At 43.1% G+C, this 21,771-nt stretch overlaps 1 protein-coding gene across 1 annotated transcript in view; it reads left to right on the forward strand.

The window, feature by feature from the left end:
- The window catches only part of SOBP (sine oculis binding protein homolog), a gene marked incomplete at both ends in the record, with an annotated part of 101,432 nt that overhangs the window by 55,754 nt on the left and 23,907 nt on the right, over window positions 1–21,771 (forward strand). The window contains one exon of the mRNA XM_080342570.1: window positions 8,725–8,820. Within this exon, the coding sequence (XP_080198696.1) occupies window positions 8,725–8,820 (96 nt within the window). The remainder of the gene's footprint in view (window positions 1–8,724; window positions 8,821–21,771) is intronic.

The following is a 21,771-nucleotide window of genomic DNA, read 5'->3' on the forward strand; positions in this document are numbered from 1 at the left end:
GTTTGCGTAGAATTTACCAGCTGTTTAAGTCTTATTGTTACCTTCTGTATCGATCAAATCCGTTGCCTCTTAATTGGATATTGACTGTTGTGAGGCAAATAAGGCAAGCTGTCAGAGAGGGGAGGGATGGGGCGCGGGGTTTATCTTAATGGTATGTTGATCATCGCTAGTCTATAAAAGCCAGTGGGAGAGGAGTTCATTAAACTAGCCTGCAATTGCTTTAAAAAAATATGCTCTGAGTCAAGATGATAAATCATATATGTGACACTGCAATCAGAGAAAATCCGCATTGTTGCTCTGGTATTTACAATGCTGAAGCTTGAAATAAGCAGATGCATTGAAACAAATTCATTAGGGACTGTGATTTGTTTGGTCTGTGAGCCTTAGCTAACCGTAACCAACATTTGAGGATTTCTTTTTCTTTTTTCTTTTTCCCTTGATGTTGTATGTTGTTTTTCTGCCTCCCTGCTTCTCTGGCAGGCTGATTAGAAATGTGTGCTTGCCCTGCGCAGGACTCTCATCTGTGCTGGGGAACCCTTGTAGAAACAACAGCAGTGAGAAGGGATACTTGAGCTACCTGACAGTGACCCACACAGAATACTTTGGAAAATGCATTTATCTCATAAATTGTAATAAGCAGGGAATGCGAAAAGAGAGGGAAAGCTTATCAGCTATGCTGGTGTAAGGTACCCATTACAAAAATGGAATCTGCTGGGAAGTCTGTAGTATATTTTCATCTCTTTCCTAGCTGTATTTTAGGCTGTGTATTGAATATGTTGCAATAACTGTCAAGCACAGTCCATTAGTGTCTCTGGTTCAGGCCTGTTGTGAATCAGAAGGGAGATTAGCAGGATAGGCTCACTTTTATGAAGGTCTCACGCAGCTGTGACTTGTCGAAGAAACGTTCAAAGGGGCAATAAACAAAGTTTATTTCAAATTATCTCAATGCGATGTGTTTGTTATCATATTTATTCCTTGGCAATTCAGAACTGGTTATTAAAAATTTATGATATGGGTAAAGGTTTGTGCAGTTTGAAAAATTGGCTTTTGAGGCAGCCACCTGAACACTTCTCATATATCACCGGGCTGTGACCTGCCAGGGAAAGGGTAGCGCAGTCCTGTGGAAACCAGTAAAGCTGCAGAAACTGCCTGGTTGTTAGCCGATACAGGAAGGAAAAAGGTGCCTTATTCTGGAATGCAGTGAGAAAATGAGCTTTAATGGGGAGTTTTCATTTGAGAGCATAAGGCAGTTCCCTGCTCAGGCAACTGGATTGAGACTGGGCTGGACCATCTTCACTTGCTCACGAATGTGAGTCATTTAACATCTCACTCCTTCTACTCCTCTTCCTATAACAACCAGAAGAGTGGTCCAGGTCTGTAGACACTGCTATTTTTGCTTCAGTTGCTCTTTCTGGATATATTGTGAAACTGAAGGTGATAATCCATTTTTCCAAATATGACTGTGGTAGAAAGGACTGTTAAGGTACAGCATTGCAAGCCGTGTAAAAAGAAAATCCTGATTTTGCCTGGAAGGATGAGAAGTCCAGCAGGAAATCAGAGTTCCTCTATAAAGCATATAAAGCAAAACTAGGGGAAGGGAAGGGAAGGAAAAGGTATGTAGAATCCAGAAAGCTGGATCCTTTTCGGGGCAGGGAGGGGTAAGTTCTGAGTGACTTTTAAATGCAATAGGATGAAAGTTATTATTTTAGCAGGCACTAGGGTAGTACTGTTATTAGTATTTCATTTTGATTCACTTACAATATTACATACATTATAATAGAGTTTGGATAATTTTATACCATGAAATTCTGAGTGAAAAATTTAATACATAAAGCTGGACTGTTCATATCTATAGCCCGTGGAAAACAAGCATTATTTAAAAAAAAAAAAAAAAGGAGAAAAACAAAACCCAGAAAAGATCCATAAATAACCTTTTATCAGATTTTCAGGCACATTTGTTTGGATTTTTTGTGTGTTTCAGTTATGCAAGAAAATGAACGTGACATTCCTCAGTTGCTTTGACGAGGATAATTTCGGAAACACTGACCTATCATTCCACAGATTGGCACCTTCTCCTTCTTTGTCGTAATGCATTTTTTCTGGGGCAGCTTTTCTCAGCAAAACTGCCTGTTTCCCAGGAGTTTTACACCTGTTCAGAAAGGGACAATGAGGGGTTGTGGGTTGGGTTTGGTTAGAATGGCAGGTTCGACCTGGCGACTATTTATTTTTGAAGTCAAGGGGGTATTTCTTCTGTCAGCACAGTGGAGAAGATTGCAGGATATTCTGAATGATGTATTTTCTCCAGTTTTAATCACACTAGCCAGACCGCTGGCTCCTGAAGGCATTTCCACACCAGCCTTCTCTTGAACATGTGGACTTGAGTTGCTTTTCTAGTCCAGTCTTGCCATTAGTGGTGTTGAGTTCAGATTTTGTATTCACATTTGTAATAGCAGCTAAAATTTGAACAAAGGCTAGAGTTTGGGTCTAGATTCATCAGTGTCTATAATGGACATATCACAGTAACACATAAACAGCTTTTACCAAGAGATGTGCCAGCAATAGGAGCCCTTGTCTTGCTGAGGATACCTGCAGGGAATGGAACCTCAAGCACTACTTAGGGACTGCATCTTTGCAGGGACATCTCTGGTCCTCCTCAGTGACCATATAACTTCACTCTCTGTGAAAGGGACTCCATAGCTGTACTCTTAATGTATAGAAGCCAGGAGCAGCTGAGTGCCAGGGAGAGATTTCAAGGACGGCTGCGGATAGATCCCAGCCAACAAAGTGGCACAAACCTGTCTCCAGTGGAACGCCCTCTGCTCAGGCCCTGGGAAGAGCCCTGCACAGTCCCAAGGTTTTGCTTGCCGTGCTGATATTGTTCTGCTGGTTTCTGTCCACCAATGACTTCTTCCAGCGTAGGCAAGATCTTGACTCCTAACTTAATGGGAGGAAATGTGCACTTGTGTGTTGGTACATGTATTCATGTGCGTGTTGGGGTGGCATGTGTGGGGAGAGGAGAGGAAGCAGCAAAAGAAGTCAGCGAAAGTCCTTCTGGTTTTCTTCTGCATCCTTAATAAAGAAGTTATAAGAGGACATATTCCCAATTTCTTTTCAACTTTATAGATCATCTCCAGTAGACAAATTGTCTTGTGGACCACTTCCCCTCCCGTTGGCGATCAAATAACATTCCTGTGGTGACTACAGCAGTTGCTTACATGGAAAAATAACGTTAGGAAAGTATTTAATGTATTTTTAGCTGTCTTTAAATTCATTTTAGCAGCTGGAAACAAGGGGAGTTAGTAGCACGTGTCTTGCAAGCTCTCCATATACCATCACCAACTGCACAGAGAGCCACTGCTGCAGAGAGACTCCTGGCTGGGAAACATTGGGTAGGGTGGCCACCTCTAACCTGGGGTGGTCACAGAAGGTCAGGCAAAAGGATAACATCGATTTTAGTGGAATGAAAGTGATAATGAGACAATAAACACCCAGTGTGATTTTAGATCTTTTATTTTCACTGATCTGGGTTTTGGGAGATTTTACGAGACATTGTTTTGACATGTTTCAAAATACATGGGACTTTTTCAAAAAGCTTGAGAAGATTTTAGAGGCTCAGAGTTGCAAAATATTACAACTGTAGGGATTAGTGCATAGAGTGCAGCCGAGAGAGGCAGTAAGCTAATAAATATTGGTTATTCCATCACGCTGCAAATCAGGAAAATCCTGACAACCTTGTGAAAAGCAAACCTGTTGTGGAACATTAGTGGGAGCTTTTCCTGAGAGAAGACTTTCCCCGAGCGGAGGGCTCGCTCACTGCTGTCACTGCCCAGTTGCTGAGCCAGGGTTGTCCTCTCCGAATCATCATCCCTGGCCCTGCTCTGCTCCCAGTGCAAAGCCACAACCTGGCACCCTGACATCGGGCTCCCCCGCTTCCCCAGCCCACAGCAAGTATGTTCATTTTTCTGGGAAGAATATACTCAACAGATGGAAGTTTAGTACTATTTTTACCGTTGCTGGTACAGTGAATGTAGAGACCATGGTAATTGATTATCTGGGACAACAGAAATGCACAGGAACTAGAATTTCAAGGATTAGGGTCTCCCTGAGGATTTCCTTCGAGTTTCAGTGAAGGGAGAGATAACCTTTGTGGTGGAAACGGAACCACGGCTTTCAGCTCCCATCTGCAGCCAGCCTCTGGGGACAAGAGTATTAAGGGTGATGTGAACTTCCTCTGTTCATCACCACGGGATAGGAGCCTCGTCACAGTTATCTGCACTTCTATAGCAACGCTGTTCAACTTCTTGCAGCTTTTTTTTGTCCTACCAGAGCCATTCAACTAATGCCTGCATTTAACTGGGGGTAACGGTCCTATGTTTCATCTGTTTTAAAGGACATTTGTGGAAATTAGGTGGCGATTTTATCCTGAGTAGGCAGGCTAATATTCTGTTGCTCTGCACTGCTCAAGTGGCCGTCGCTCTTAGGAAACAGATGTTAGGTGTTTTCAGTTAAGTGGCATTAAACTTTTGTAGACTGAGCCGTAAGATTTCATTGCAAATGCACTGTCCCATTTTAGTGGAACCTTTGCATTAACAAGTTCCATCTTAATCAATTATGCTGTTCAACCTGCCTTGTGACTTACACTGTCATAAGATCCTGTCCTTAATATTAAAATGTAAGCACAGATTTCCTCTCCCAAGGCTAAAGATGCATAAAAGGACTTAGACTGAAGCTAAGGAATCCTCTGTCCGGATCAAGATAATTTTTCCCTGAGAATAAAGAGAAACAAATATCCATGTACTTCAGAGAGGAGGAAATTCTGCTGTAGATTGTTCTTCCTCCGTCTTGTTAAAAAAAGGAATCTTGACTTAATATATAGTCTGTTTCCAAACTATTGGCATCTTTCACAAATATAGGCTGGCTGGCTTATGAATAGACAGCACAGTTCGTGTAGCCAAAGATAGTTGTCATCATGCACTTATTAATGAGTACACATATCTCTGAACATCAAATGCTGTGCTATTTTCAGAGAGGTCCTTTCAGATACTGTTTTCTATCCTTTTCTTTAATTTTTTTTTTCCTTACCCTTGTGCCATTTTCCTTCAAAGCTCAGTGGTAGAAAGCAGAAAGGAAAGGGACCTGAGAAGGGAGGTGTTCTCATATATCCAGTGTCCCCACGTCAGGAGCTGCTCTGTGCATGTCATTCCTGACAGATGTTTGCCTAATCTGCTCCTAAAAAACTCCAGTGATGGGGCTTTGACAGTCTCCTTAGGCAATCTGCTCCAGTGCTTTGCTGTACCTATCATTAAGAAGGGCTTCCTGATATCTAACCTGCAATTAAAGGCCACGATTTCCCGTGCAGCCCATCATCAGGCTGACCTTACAACCAAGCCAGCTCCCCCAAGTTGTCTGCAGTTTCCTCACTACATCTTCCTTGCCAGCACTGCTCCTTGGGTAACGTGCTGTCTTCTGCCCAGTTTTGTCGAGTGTCCAGCCCAGCGTCCCATGGGCTGGCGATGGGCAGGTTTCCCTCTCAGAGTCCATGCAGCTGACGGGAAGGCGGCTGCCTGCCAGGAGAGGCTATTGAATTAGGAGATTCAGTAAATCCCCGGAGAGGAGCTGCCACAGTGAAGTTGCAGCAGTTTTGCGCTGATAAAACTAGCAGCGCTCACTGATGGTCCCAGGCCTCGGAACACGAGCTGAAGCTTTTTTTGTCTTGGAACAAAATGTGCTGTGAGAGCAGTTGTACCATATATTGCATATATGCAATCAATTGCATCTAGCATTTTGGACATACGTTTTTTGATGCAAGCATTTCTGTAACCATTTTAGCAGTTTAAAGTATTTTAAAAAATCAGAGATCACAGGTTTGGCTTGGGTCTTCTTTCACTTGCTTCGTTTTAAACAATAGCAGGCAAAATGCATCCCATGGCAGCCAGGCCTGATGGAGAAGCTGCAGATCCTGTGAGTGAGGTTGAGGTGCTGGGGAGCTGACGCTGTCGCTTACTGGTGTGCAGCAGCAATTGAGAGTGAGTCAGTGAAGATACAGGCATATCAAAATATTACCATGGCAAGATAAGCTCTGAGCCACTCTTTTAGTACACTTAGAACAGTGCTGAACATTGTAAGAGCATTTCCTTCTGCAAATTATTTACAACTGGAAGATGGTAGTAATGAATTCACGTAAAGTAGCTGGGGAAATAGCCCTGGCTGCTAAGAATAGGTATTTTTTACAATGGAAAGCAGCTAGCTAAGCTAAGTTTACTTTTGCCGCCTGAGTAAATGATAGCAGGGTATAGCTAAACTGTTTTTTGAGACAGGAATTTTTGGTGACATCCAAAAATAAATAAAATAAGATTTGGATCAGTAGGAGGGGGGACATGTTGCCGTCAGCAGGGGTGACTAACCTTTGTGTAACTGGCAATTTTGGTATGTGGGTCAAGGTCAGTGGGGTTTGTATCTATATTTTGACATATGCGCTACAAACACCCTGATATCCATTTCATTTTACAAGGTGTGTGCGTGCACCGAGATAATGCACCAGAGGGTCACTGGCAGGTTACAATGTGCCAGCCATCACGTGCACAAAGTCTAGAATAGAGCCAAGATACAATTTCAAGGGTCTGGGGGCGCTGATAGCGTTCAGAGCCCAGCATAACACCTGTGCCCTATGCAACATCTCACTGGCTCTCTGTCACCGAGCATCCTGTTGGCACCTGTGATCCTGAGCTGACAGGTCCGCAGGTCGGCTTCTATTTTTACAAGGCATTTTTAAGGCATTTGTTCCCCAGTTATCTCCTAGATGACCTGGAAGAGCTTCAGTTCCTCACCTATATTCCTTCATAGAGGAGAAGAAAGGACAAAGTTTGTTTTCAAAATGAGAATTGGGGTAGTTTTTTTTTACAAAACATGATCAAATTTGGGCTTTTTATTCACGCAGCATAGGGAGTAGATTCATTGCATGAAAAAGGTTTCAGTTTCAAACTAGTAGTTAGAAGAATACATTTAAACCTTTGTCAATATAAAAGTGATTTCAGGTGCTCAGGAATGCTCTGCCTCTTCCTTGTGGTTTGAAGGAAGAATTTTAAACATTTTCCACCCTGCAAGTATTGAGAGCAGTGAAAGAAAATACATATAAACTGCTAGGAAACATACAGAATAAACTTGTTTCCCACTTCCCGCTTCTTGTAATAATCATCAGGGTAGGTACTACTCCAAACATACTTTGGACAAACCTTGCACTTTTAAAAATGATATTTTCTGTTGGGCAGAGTTTGCTCATGCCCTATGGCAAAGAAGCAGAAGCTTGCTGGACTCAACGGGCTTTCCATGAGGTGCAACCCCTTCACATTTTTCTAAAAATCCTTGATGCTGTTAACCCGTGGCTCCCCTTTCCCAACCCCATCTCCCCAGGTAGGGGCAGAAGCCTATTGGAAGGCAAACAACCCGTAGAGCCTACAGGGTGTAAATATATTTCATAAATGCCAATGCTGAAAAAGCCTGGGTGGCGGGAGCATGTCACACGACGACAGGCAGCTCACGCTGTGAGGGGCTACAACAAGCTGAGATGTGTGTGCATTGAGCACACTCTGGACCCCCCCACCCTGGGGAGGGGACATGGGGCGGATGGACGGACAGGGAGTGGGGCTACCTGACCCTCACCCTGTCGCCTCCACCCGCTCCCCTCGCCCCCTACTTTCGCCCTCCCCCCCACCCTCTGCCCTTCCTCCTCTCCCCAGCTTCTTTTGGGCAGGGGCTGATTTAAATAGGTTGGCAGGGAGCCAGGAGCTCATCATTTTAATGCAGTGTAAAATGGAATGTGCATAATTATATGCAAGCCATATGTGAGGGAGACAGCTCAGCTGTGAATTTCGGGAGGCTGCGAGAGGGAGAGAGCGAACAGTCAGGGATCAGATGAGATGGAGCGGAACGGAGTGCAAGTGTCACCCAAATGAACAGTGTAATGAGTGTATTGCTGACACTCCTCCTTTCACCTGCTTCTCCCTTTTGCTTTAACTCAAAAGCAGAAAATGCTGTAGATGAGAAGGGAAGAATACTATATGCAAGCAGGATTGCTAATGGGCTCTGGTAATGTCTCCATTTAAACTTCGGTTTTCTTAATTAACAGTGTAGTTCTAAATAACCAGTAACTTTTAATGCATCTTTGTCATTAAATATTTTGACCGCATTTGACTGAAGGATCATTGTTCTCACTAGATGATTGCTCCTTTCAAAGCTTCACTTAAACATGGAGGGGGAATCCATTTATCTATAATAGTATTACATGTAAATGATGACTATGAAAACGTATTTATTTTTTTGGCCTTGCTGTTAAACTGAAAATACATTATGCAGGGATTGCTTAAGCATGTCAAAAAGTTTAAATGAGTACATATGTAATGTAATCCTGAAAAATGCAATGGAGAAAATTGAAACCCTGAGTTACTCACAGTTTCCAGCTCAAATATTTCATTTGGGGTTTGTCTTTTGTTGTTATAATTATTTGCGATGCAATGAATTTGCATGTTCAACCTAAGCTATGTAAGAAAACAACATCCCAAGTTCTCATATCTAAAAGGTGTACTGCGTATTTAAACAAACGTTTAAATAATGTTGTATTTTGGGATTCCCATCTGTTTTAATGATCTGAGCTGTTATGCTTTTAGCTATTTTTTTTTCCTTCCATTATTTGTAAGTCCCTAAATAGGCCATTATATTTTCCTTCAGGCTAGAGATGAAGATGGACATGCTGAAAATTTTCCCCAGCAGCACTATGCTAAGGAAACTCCAAGACTTGCCTTCAAGAATAACTGCGAACTACTTGTAAGAATAACATACTTACAACAAGTCTAGATTGTTACTTTAGCACAGTGAAACCTTTTTTTTTTTTTTTGAAAGGCTTTTGTTCATTATGACATACATTATGAAATATGATAGTGGTTTTTATTTTTTCCTGTTCTGATGCTAGTTCTGCTATCCGTGAACAATTTAAGATCTCAGATTGCTTGAAAAATCTCTTATACTTGGTAACAGCACGTGAATGGCCTTGTCGTACTACCTTGTCTCACACGGTAAATCAGGGAGAGCCACTCAGGGAGCGGCTGGTGATGCACGAAAAGCCCCACCCCCCCCATCCCCTGAGATGCCCCAAAACTCACTCTCCCATCCATCTTTTAACTCTGCTGTGTTTTCTGGTGTCGTTCTGCTGACACGCAGGACTCCCTTCAGAGCTCGCCTGTTCCTCCCCTTCCTCACTGCATGCAGGCGGGAGCATCCTCTCCTCTCCTCTCCTCTCCTCTCCTCTCCTCTCCTCTCCTCTCCTCTCCTCTCCTCTCCTCTCCTCTCCTCTCCTCTCCTCTCCTCTCCTCTCCTCTCCTCTCCACTCCTATCCTCTGCTGCGGGGAAAGAGCGAAAGCCGGGAAAGCACGTAGAGGGAGCCGGGAGTGTTTACAAGCCATAAGAGAGATTATATCAGCTGTGAAAGAATCTCTGTTCCAAGGCAGGGTTAATTTGCTGTTCATTTTAGCATTTGCAGCGAGGCAAGATTAAAAGCAAGCAGGAATGCCTATTATATTTCTATTAAATGAATCTGTTGGGACCTAATGTTCTTGATTAGCTTGCGAAAATGAGTGCTCCACGATGAGTTTTTCTGTTTGCCTAAAGTAAACAGAGAATGAATTGTAATACGTTTAAGAGAGATTCACTCACGGCTTTCGAAAAGGGAGTTTTAGATGGATTGGTAGATCTCTCCCTCACATTCGCCTTTCTTCTCAGCCGCACTTAAGTAAAATGTATCGTTTGGCTAAATGGAAATATTTGCGGAAACAACAACACTTTTTTTCTCCTTATAACTCTAGCAGAGGGGGGCGGTGGTGGAGGAGCGAGCTGTGATTCCTCCGCATTAAAACCCATGTCTGCCTCCCCCGTAGAGGACGCAGGGCCAAATCCTGATCTCGGTCTCCCAGGTGCAACACCCAGCGAAGGCGAGCTGTTGAGCCAATATAAACCAATGCTAAAGGTGGTCCCCAGATTCAAGTGGTTGTTTGGAGAAGCCCAGACCAGAGGGCAGCAGCCCTGGGGGTGGTGGCCAGTCCCTGCTCCTGCCCAAGAGCACCTTGGCCTCACCTGCACCGGTGGGTTCATAGCGTCACCTACCCCCAGGTGTCCCCTGTGCTGAGCCAACCCCTTGGTTAGGTCATGACAACACCTTTTAGAGCCACAGGTGTCACTCAGAAGGGTCAGTGTGTTCCCAGGATAATTCTCCCCAGCAAAAAGCGGCATAAACCGTAAGTTCTTCCTTCCTCTTAAATGCCTTGCAAAGTTCCTGCTGGTTTCAGGGGCAGCGGAGTTACATCCTAAGGAGGGGAAGCTAGACCAACCCGAAAAGCAGTTCCCCAGTGCAGTCACAATCCTTGTGCCAAATAAGTGAAACTGTTTCTTCAAGGCCATGCTTAATTACTGTGCGGCCAGTCAAATCAGGCCTGACGAACCATCATAGCACACCAAAATGCTCCCAAAGCCGATAGAGTTTCTTGGTGTAGGAGGAGTGCAGCTAGACTTGGGAGACAACACGGTATAAAATAAGTCATGTATTATTTTGATTTAAAATCTGCTTTATTTTTAGTGCAAGCAATCAATGAACCAATTAACCCTCTTTGTGCTGTTTGAATCAAGCATTCTTTTAATACCCAGTTAATTGTTCATCTATTTAATGCATTTAAGTTTTTAGTTTATTATATCACCCCTGTATCTGGCAAAAGCTCAAGTCGTCCAAGTTAGTCTTTCATGTGCTTTTTGGACAAGTTTCAGTTCTTGTTTAAGGAAGTAATAAAAGTAATTTGTCATAGTTTTATTTTTCCTATGCTATTGGAAACAAAACTGGCAGGGATGTAATCTGTACTCAATTTGTATGTGAAAACAAAAGTAGACAAATAATTAATATGTACTTCTGCTGTCTTTGAAGATATATTGTTGGAACTTTCAGTGGAAATATGATGTTGAGGCTGGGCTTTGGTGGTGCGGGGCATAGTGTTATTTGTCAAAGATGCTGTGTTTCACAGAGAGGTAGTGGTTTTCCTTCTATATTTTTACTGTTTTGGGAAACAATACCATATTAAAATGTTCTGGAGAGTAAAGCGAATTTCACAGGAACTGGTCTTAAAGACAGCATCTTTCTCCTAAAGGCTAGTTAGTATTCCTACATTTGTGCTAGGAATTGTTTCCTTGGGAGGGAAAAAGGGGGAAAAAATATGAAAGAAAGGAGTGGCAACAGCTGCTTCCTCTAAAAAAATACTTTCCCAATGGTAAAAACTTACTCAGAGTCTAACAGTGCAAGTCAGATGCTGGCTGAGTGAAAAGCTGGGATTTTTTTTAAATGAAAGAGAAACTGAAACTTGTTTATGCTTTTGAGAATCAGGAAATCCTTGGAGTTTTTGCAGTACAGTTAAGAGTACTGTAAAAGCCTGTCAGGTGAAATTGGAGGCTTTGGCTCAGAAATGCTTTCAGTGCTTTAGGGTTCAGCTGCCATTTTCCAGCAGGGTTTGTTCAGGCAAGCGCAGGCTCCTATGTTTGGTGCTGGGAAGGGGCTGCCGGCTGGGTTGCCGGGGCCAGGGTGTTGCTGCTGGTTCTGCGTGCCAGGTCACAGGCGCGCACGGCAAGCTTTAACTCCTCGGTACTTGGAGACAATTGAAAGCATAGTCACACAGACTATTGCAAATGGTACACTTTTTCATTGCTTACTCCTCAGAAGAAGAGATAATTTAGATAGTAAGGTACAACTCAGCTATTTAATTGTTGGGGTTTTTTTGAGAGGGAGACACCTTGGTAGGAAATAGGAGGAAGAAAGAGCTACAATTTAGGCAAAAGAAACCCCTGAGTGCTTGCGGTAGCTCTGCATGTTAAGAAAAGCAGTGACAATGAAAGATTTTGCTTGATATAGAAAGCCGTTGTGCAGTTACGCGATTAGGTTGGAGTATTCATTTCCCACATTAAGTCCAGAGATTGTTGCGTGTCATGCCGTTTGTTGTAGAAAACAGAAAGGTTAAGACGCTCTAGTCAATGAGGACATAAAATTTTCATTGTAAACTTCTCAGTATTTTTGAGCATCATGTTTTAAGTTACCCATGATAAATACTGGGAACTACATAAAACAAATTTATTTTTAAAGAGCCGGGCCAGCATGCTGTGTTGGCTAGCCATCCACTCTTCTCCCATAGGCACTGCCTCAGGATTTTAATTTCTTATTCTGTGAGTGGCTGGAAGCTTTTCTTTCAGGCACATCTCTTTGTTTCCAGAAGAAAAAGGTAGAATTTAGTCCTCTGGAAGCTGATTGTCAAGGAGCAGTACAGTCCAACTAATAGTGGATTTGGGCAGAGAGATGGGATTAACTGCTGAGAAAGGGCAGGCTAGAGTGAAAAGGCCAGAGAAAAGCCCACAGCCCTGGCCCTAGCCAGCTGAAATTCCTGAGCCATTGCCTAGAGAAAGGAAAAATCCATCTGGCACCTACCCAGGTTAGTCAGGGTAGGAAGAGCCATGCTTGGATGCCTTTTAACAAAAGTAGGAAAGAAAACCCAACGGTTTGTCCTTGCTCCCCCTCCCCCAGTTACCCAGAATATTAAGTCAATGTTTCAGATTGGCGTGCTGCTGTATGAGCAAAGGAGGGTTTGATGGGTTAAGGAAATTAAACGCCAGGTTGCTTTCCAGTTCATTTGTTTATGGAGATGATCTGAGTACCACCCACCGCTATGGGATTATATGTAAAGCAAGCGAATAACCAAACAAAACATAAACACCCTGAAAAAAAAATGTCATTTCCAGTCCCACACCCAGCTGTGATCCACAGTTTTCCTGCAGCAAAATTATGATCTTTTTCTCTTTGAAATAAAAAAGTCTAGTAGTTCCTAGTAGTTCTGCTCTGGGAGGATAAATTCTTGATTCCAGTATGCGATGAATTATAAGGTAGTCCTGGTGCTTGGAAGCTGTTATACAGAAGACATGAAATAAAGCATGCTTGTTATTGGATTTAATGCAAACTCACCTATGGACAGTTATCTTTAATCATGTACAAAAAGAGGCAGAAAAGGCTCTGAAAACACCTCTACACCTGAAACATGAAATACAAAATGTTCTACAAAGAAAAGCCTTTGGGGAGGCTGAAACAAGGCTGAGGAGTCAGAGCCACAGCTGATGCTTTGCTTGAAGTCGTGTCGCTTTGCTCTGCTGTTCCAGCATGAGAGGCAGGGTCAGGGAGCGTGGCCCATGTGGGGTATCCGGACGGGGCAGCAGGGGTGGTACTGCAATTTGGGAAGGATTTCGTACCTACAAGACTAATTTTAAAAAGTGATGAGAATGTTTGTGATCATATGAGGCCAGCAGGTTTTTGTAGTCAAGTTAAATGTAAATAGGCATATTTGTAACCTTTGGAGGCCATGAGATTTTTGGTTTCAGAAAGTGAGGTTAGGATTCTTTTTTTTTAAGGTGCCTCAGTGTCAAGCAAAGCCAGTCCCTATTAGTGCTTCAGCATTAAAATGAAATACCCATCAGTCCGTTTATAACCACTGTGCCCTCATAAAGGGGAAGATAGCTTTGCTCATCCCCTCTCTTGCCTTTCCCCCCCCTTTCTGTCTCCCATGTTGCCTCCTTATTTCTAGCAGAGAGGAGAGAAAAAACAAAAGCTCTTCCCCGCTGTAGCCCTCCCTGGCTCTTCCTTCACCCTGTTAGGTGCAAACTGGCAGAAGGAGAGGGAAAGCTCTTCTTCCATCCTGGCCCAGAAAGCTGGAGCGGGACTGCTGCCCAGCAGCTCTGAGGGATGCAGGAACACATCTCGATTTTAAAGCAATGACCTTGGGGTCAGGAGGTGATTCCACTACCCTGGAGAGGTGGGAGGGGAGAGGGGGAGAAGTGCTGTGACGCCTTATCAAGCTCCAGGTCTTAGAGCTACTGGTATCCAGGTCTGCCAAGAGGTGCTCACCACTGTTTCAGCATCACTTGCTGTTTGCTGTGCCTCACCACTGGTGCTGTTTTTTGGTGGTTTACCAATGGATTTCATCAGTGTCTTGCTCAGTTTGCCACCACAGTCTGAGAGCAACTGATACTGCTCCATCAGCTGCACTGTGGTGGATGCAGTGATTTGAGCAAATGGCCATGCAAAGCCCATAACAGCCAACGGAGAGACCGCTGTTGGTTTCAGGGACTTTGGATCAGGCACAGAGAGCTGTCACAATGGCAGTTATGGCTCTGGAACAAAAATATTGAGAAAAGCAAATTGTAGCAGTGAATTGATACTGATGTTCTTAAAACCTCAGTAATCTTGGCCACAAGAAATTCAACCTTTCTTGTGACTGAAATAACAGTGAGGCTTAGGTCATATTGTAGGCTAATCGCCTGTAACGTTTCATTTTCAGAAACTAAATTGTTCGTGAGTTATAGCAGCATATTTAAAGAACGTCCCCAAAACCCCACCGAAAAAAACCCTTCTGTTCTGTTTCTTTTCAAGGAAGGGCAACAAACCAGGCAAAATTATTGTGAAGTTTTTTTGGTCCTTAATTGCTGCCAGGCTGAACGAAGGGCTGTGTGGTGTTCACCTTGCCCACACTCCTAAAGACTGTTGAAGTCTATGGACATGGGGTGAATGCACTGAAAAAAAGGCAGCGCTCAACCCAGGCGCAGATTTGCAGCCCCAGGAGAAGAGGGGAGCCCCGACACCCCTCTCTGGCTGACCCTGCTTGCCTGCTGCCTGCCTGCAGGGTCTGCTCTTAGGTAGGCATCCACGGGGCTCTGGCTGCCTTGGTGGCTGTCCCCTGATAGGCATCTCACCAGGATAATGAACTTCCCTAACAATAATGCCAGGCCAAAGACAGAGCTGCAGCCTGCCAGCCGCCCTGCGATATGCTGTCCCCAGGAAGCGATAGGCTCTGTGCCTGTCTACACATATCTATTTACTGGTTTAGAACAAATTCCTCCACTGTCTTGCCTGGTGCACGGGCTGTGTCCCTCTTGCTCTGCTTTTTAATTACATGTTTTTCTGTCCATAATAGAAGTGAAGGCTGTTAGTTGCTTTATGGCAGCACGGGCTAGACCTGGAGGGTTTGGGTCCTATTTCTGGGGCTGCAACAGACATTCTTGGGGGTCTGGAGACATTTCCTTGGTCTTTCAGGCCTTCCATTCCCCTTCTCCCATCCTGCACCACCATCCTGCTAACAAAATATGTTTTGTTTTTCTTGACTCACACCATTACTTACAACTCCACAATCTCTGATCCAAAGCCCAGTAAAATCAATAGAATCTCTCTCGTTAGCCTTCAGTGCGCTGAGTGACACCTTGTATTCTGTAGACAAGAAAGGGCAAGCGACTGCTTCAAGATGTCTTCCCCCTCTCTGACCAAAATTCGCTATAGGCCTGCTAACAGCTAATTTGAAGCGTAGCAAACATGATCTTTATGAATAATATTTAAACTGAAGGCTGCAATCAGAAACCAGCTGTAGGAACTGACAGAAAATACAGCCCTGTCACAGCAAGTCTGAGAGAGTGCCTCTACTGGAAATAAGACCTGAACCTCACTCCTTTTATACTTGGAATTAGCAAGTGACCATGACCTACAGCATGCGGGAGGGAGAGGGATTCCCTGCTCTCCTCCTGCAGAGGTGGGCAGGAGGGTGCCATTAACCCTTGAGGGTATCAAGGAGGTTAAGTCTCTACCAGTTCCCAGTGACACATATAAAATCCCCAGGATCGTGCGGAGCAGGGAGAAGGAAGGGAAGGAGATGGGGATTAAAGGAATGAAGCTCCCCCATGGCCAGGGATGCGGTTTCCCACACAAGCAGGCTGGAACCCTCAGTAATTCTACATAATCCCCAGCTTTTTGCTCCAGTGAACCAAATTGAGAGAGACAATTCAGTGAGCTGAAGAGATGGAATAAAAGGTGTGGCAGTGAGAGAGGTGGGCAGCACGGGAAGACGGGCAATGAGAGTAGGGCAGATTTGGCAAAGACCACGGCTACCAATGGTAGGTGTTTGGCTTCCCTCAGCCGAGAGCGAGTCATATCCCCTTTCTCACAGCTCCTGCCTCAGGTATGCTAAAGTAGCAAGGAGCTTCACCCTGCATTTTCCTCCATACCAATACATGAGCATTATTTTAGGATGTGACAGTTGACACTTTGTGAACGCAAGCCTGCCTGTCCTCAGAAGGAGGCATGTTTTCTAGTTTTTAACATCATTGTTATTATTTCAAAAGAGAAGCAAAATGCATTTGTTAAAAAGGAAAATAATTAAAATTCCATTACAGCTCCAATTCTGTCATCTTCTTCCCCAGAACAAGCATTAACATTTTTATTAATAAATGTGCAATTACTAGTGACCTCTGAATAATTTCTCCAACCTTATTCTCCTCACTGCAATGCTGCATTGTATTACTCTATTTTCAGTCTTTGCTTTCCTCATTTGATGCGTTTACTGAAGTTATAATTTTCATATTAAATATGTTCTCATTGAAAATTGCTTTTCCAAAAATGATTTAAAATAAAATACCGATTTTTTTTATTGACTGGCAATTTAAACAAGTAAAAAGTTAAGAAAATGTTAGCTGAAAATGCATTTTTAGCAGTTGTGCTGGTCTGACTGAAAGCGAGTTAATTTTCTTCATGCAGGTGTAAAATTTTTCACAGCTAGCATGGTCGTTGTTTGAATTTAGTTTGTGAACAAGAAGATAACACCCAGAACAGAATTAATGTTTTTCTCCAAGTAACTTTCTAATGTTTTTGAGCTGGAATAAAGAGAATGTTAGGCCTTACTGTTATCGCAGTTGTTATCTGGGAGCCAAGGTCTTTCTGAGCTCTTTGCCCACAGGTGTGAGGCAGCTGGGAAGGGGGGCATATAAATGGGGCAGAACTTGACTGACATCCAGGCTGATCAATAAGGGTATTCTATGCCATTAGCGTCATTCTTCATATTTAACAAGAGTCAGGTTTTGCGGCTGGAGAGACCAGAACTTCTGGTCTGTTTCGGTTGAGTTCTGTTCAGGATTTTCTTTATTTCAGCTTTTTGCCATCCTGCTGTTTTGCAGAGGCCTCTGGGTCTTTCTGCTTTTTTCTCTCTTGCCCCAGGATCGGCTATTTGGGAGCAGGTGCTGCTGCCTGGGACTGGCTGCTTGGTGCAGACAGGGTCTGTGAGGAATTGCACTGAGTATCTTTTGGTTTATATTCTATTTTCCATTTTATATGTATTAGTAGTAGAAGCGGTATGTTAGTATTATCTTGTTATTTTATTAGACTGTTTTTATCTCAATCCACAAGTTTCTCCCTTCCCTTTTATCTCCTGTGTTTGGGGGTGTAGGGGGTGAGTGAGTGAGCAGCTGTCATGGTTGTGATTGCTAGCAGGGTTTAAACCTCTACAGCAGCCTACTTTTTAATAACGATGTCAATAAATTTTAAAGTAATAAAGCTTGAAAAAAATAGTCAGCCATTCCCCTGCCCCCCAAACCTCTGTAAAACTGGGAAGAAAAAACCAAACAAACAAAAAACAATGAACCAAACTAAAAACCCACAACCAGATTTGTATCCCTTGGAAAGAAAACCAGTTGTGAATCGTGGCTTTGCTTTATGAAACTGGCATTCATAACCCATTTAAATAAAATTCAGACAGTTTTTATGGAACGTTAAAGGATAAAGATATGCCTTGTTCCAAAGGAAGTGAAGTACAGTGAAATAAAATTCATCGGATTTCCTCCCACATAAATTGGAAATAAAATTTCCGAAGCCATCACCTAGAGCTATAAATATTTTCTCCTTGGGGTCTGTGCAGGAGATGCAGATGACTCAGCAGGGGCCGGGGGAAGTATTGTGTGGGGCATCCTGACAGCTGCCCGGGAGGAGCCATCCCTCACACCGCATCTCGCCACAGCCCTGCCTGGAGCACCAGGGTCAGGCCAGAGAGCTGGCTTTAGTCCCCGGGTGCTCGGGTCCTTCTGCACCTCTGGCCCTGGCTTTCACTCACGCAGGATGTTAATGACAATGCATTTGTCAGGTCTGAAAAGATGCCTATGTAGACCAGTGTGACTTTCTGTAATGGTGCAGTTGGCTTCTGCCTCATCTTGCTGCGCATGTTGTCCTCTCCATTAAAAAGGAACAGAGTTTGAAGTGATATGGCTTTGACATCCTTAAAGAGCCAGCATACAGTGGTAAGAGAGAAGGATTTTGAAAATCAGGAGCCCATCTGCTTTTTATTTCTCAGGGTTAAGGTCGAGCCTGTGGGAAGGAGGGTCGAGAAGAGCCTGGTCACTATTCAGCTGGACTGCAGGGAGGCTTGGGGGTGCTCTGAGATATCGATCTTGTGGCCCCCACTCTTTGGGAATCTCTAGGACTGTACAGGGCTTCCAGGAATGACATCCCAAGGAGTCGGATCAGTGTCATGCAGTTACCTGAAGGCACACCGAAGAAAATCTATGTGCAAGGAGCGCATATCTCACTACTCACTGCTGTCTGTAGCAGACACCATTTTTACATCTCGGCAGTGACATGTATTATATTGCTTTTGGGATTGGAAAAAAAAACCCAAAATATAAATCCTCCATTTTATTATAGAAGTTAATACCAATAATTACTTAAAATTTAATGAATTTCAGTTCTCACTTAATTGCTTTTGAGTAGTTCACTTAACTTATTAAAAAGAAGCAAGGACATACTCATTTAATGAGCAGAAGCAGCCTTGGCCTAGCATCTGCCTACATTCTCTTTTCAATTAATCAATTATAGTCCAATGGTGTGTAATTACACATTAAGAAAGTTATTGGATATCGCAGCATGGCTGTCCCAGGGGGCTCATGAATACACTAATATAACACACCTGTAATGACCTGTTCTCAGATCTGCAAATTGCTCCCATTTCTCTCTCTCTCTCTCTCATTGCTAAATGAAGATGAGAGCAATTACCATTAACTTTTTGAGTCACATCTAGTCAATGAGAGAGAAAAAAGATCCCTACCAGCATTCATAATAAATCTGCCAGTTGATACTGAGTATTTTAACTGTACCAGGCATCGAGCTGGAAGGCAGTAAACACGCATCGGGATCGCACAAGGTTGTGGGGATCCCGGGGCTGGTCTGGACTGAGCACACTCTTCACCTGCAGGCAAGAGAAAGAGACAAGAAGGAAAACCTCATCAGATTATATCCAGGCATAATTTGGCTGGCTTGGTTTGAAGTAAACCAAACTCTGGAACTGATCCCTATGCAGTGGCTCTAAGTCTTTGCATAGCAACTAAGCCATGTTGCTGTTGTGTTGGGGTTTTTTTCGAACGCTAGAAAGAACAAAATTTACTATGTAATGGCAGAAAGGCTTTTGTTGTGCGAGAGGATACAGTCACTGATGCTCTCTTATTAATGCATAACAAATGAAACCAAGGAGAGACTCTTAATCTGCATAATGAAGTCTGACAGATTCTAAATTGGTGATTTAGTCAACTAAAGGGTCCAAAAATGCTCTGTGGAAGTGAGCTTTTGATGGCTCCATAAGTCAAATGGGGGATGATATCTGTCAGCATTTTTATAAATGTTGTCTTGCACAGTGTGATTTTGATGTGCTGTTGTCTCTCTCTCTGGGAAAAAGTGTCTGTTTCCCTACATGAAGCTTTCTTGTGCATGTTTTCCTTTGCAGACTGGGGTCTTTCAGGTGGGTGTACGTGCAGATTGACATGCAGCAGTATCTTGAGCACAGCAGCTCTTTACAAGCAGGATCTGTATTGCTCATAGTAATCCAACTTATTTCCATACTGTATGTCTTGCACCAAACTAATTGATAACAACTTCAGTGGAATCTTCATCATGCCAGAGGTTGGTCCTCTTTTTAAGGACTGTGCATGTCTCCTTGTGCTAGATATCGCACAGGATAACACTCCTGTGGGATTCAGGTGGTCAGATGTTGGTTTTGGTTGCGCTCACAGTGAGGCAATGGATGTTTCAATCTGAGCTACAGCTGGGCCCACATTTCACTCTGGTTTTCACCTGTGTCATGTTTCTTCCTGGTTCCATAGCACCCTTTGCTTTAGGACACAGTTTGGTTCAAATGTCTAGTTGTAGCATCTCAGTATTTCACATTGGGGCTGGACTGTCTCTAGGTCCCACTGAGAGTTAACAGAGCAAGGCAAGCACTTGCAGAGTGTGATTTATTCAAAATGATTAGGTGCTGATTTAGGATTAGTTAAATCACCTGTAAATGTGCCTATATCTGTCCCTTGACTAGATAAATACCTTCCATATGACACCTACATTTTTGACACCCTCAATCATATTTTGAGCTGCGTATTTCTGCATGTGTCTAAGCTTACATGTAGAGCCGTTCATTTCAAGCAGAGGGACTGCTTGTATACTTGAAGCTAGGTATCTGCTGACTTTGTGTTTAGTTGACTGATCTCCAGCTTTGAAATAGGGATGCTCTTATCTAATTACTTTTGCATGTGATGTGAGATTGAGATTAAAATATTAGAGGTGCAAAGCGATATATATTATTTAATGTTGTGTTATAGTCCAAATTGCTAACAACAGCATCCTTGGTATTTGCAGAGATGTTCATTTATTATAAATTATTATGCAACACAGTAGGAGAAAACAGGCTCCTAGGTTTACCTTCAGGTATTTAAGAACAATTTGTTTGACTGCCCAGGCAATGCATAGTAAATAAAACAAGCAGAGCAGTGAGTGTAGATCTCACAAAGTGGGCATGTGTGTTGTGTTCTCAAATTCTTCTCAATGCTGTGCTCAATGCTTCTTCTCAATTGTTTATGCTCAGGACCAACATTCAATTCTGTGCTTATTTTTTTGATCAGTGCCTCAATGATCAATTAAAAATGTTTTAAATAAAGGAACACAATTCTAATGTAGAGCTTTAATATACAATACAGTATTTGTTTGTACAAGCTGGTTAAATATGGGTCTGAAAATACCTATCAGTTGCCTCTTACATTCTGTAGTTTTTGTGTGTCTGATGGGAAGGAGTGTGATATTTCCTTCAGCTGCAAAAATTTGTTTCTGTCTGAATTCTCTGCAAGAGGCTGTAACTCTTTGCATGTCACTTTCCTAATTGAGCAATAAACTCTGTATTGTACTAATACTTTTTATTATGAGGAATAAACACGCTTCTTCTAGACAGGCAGAGGAGTAATTGACCACCTGTGGGCAGTCCTGAATGAACATTACCGCACATGCCACTGAAATTAATGTCTCCTTAGTCAAGACAGGAAACAGTTATTTTCTAAGATATTTTTCTGTGGCTGGGAAGCTAACACACACAATAAGTTTCCACTTTCTAAGGACATGGAGTCCTGACTGCCAGGGGAAGAAGCGTTTGGTGCTCAATTGGTTACTGACCCTCTGCCTATCTTTGACATTCAAACCAGCAGACTCATTCATTAAATACATAAAGCAAAGGGCCAGATTCTGGCTTGAATCAGGGATGCCTTTGCATCACTCTGGCAATAGAAAGAAGTCTCAAAAGGTGGTGTGCATGAAATGTATTCCTATGGCCCCTTTCTGGTGCCAGAGTGGTGCAAAGGACTCTTGAAGTGGGTGAGGATCTGTCCTAAACGCAGTGCTGGGATGTTGTGCTGGTCTACTGTGTTACAGCTGTCCTGGCACCAAGTCAGAAGGGCTGAAGGATGCTGGAAACTAAAATATTGAAGAGCTAAGAGTTTGACACAGTAGTGAAAAATGGTAAATCTTATCAGTTCTTTTTCACTTTGTATTAATAACACATCCTTACAGGCACAGGGGTTGTGCAGGGCCTGGAA

The sequence above is a fragment of the Nesoenas mayeri genome (assembly GCF_963082525.1).
Source record: "Nesoenas mayeri genome assembly, chromosome: 3".
NCBI classification, from domain to species: domain Eukaryota; kingdom Metazoa; phylum Chordata; class Aves; order Columbiformes; family Columbidae; genus Nesoenas; species Nesoenas mayeri.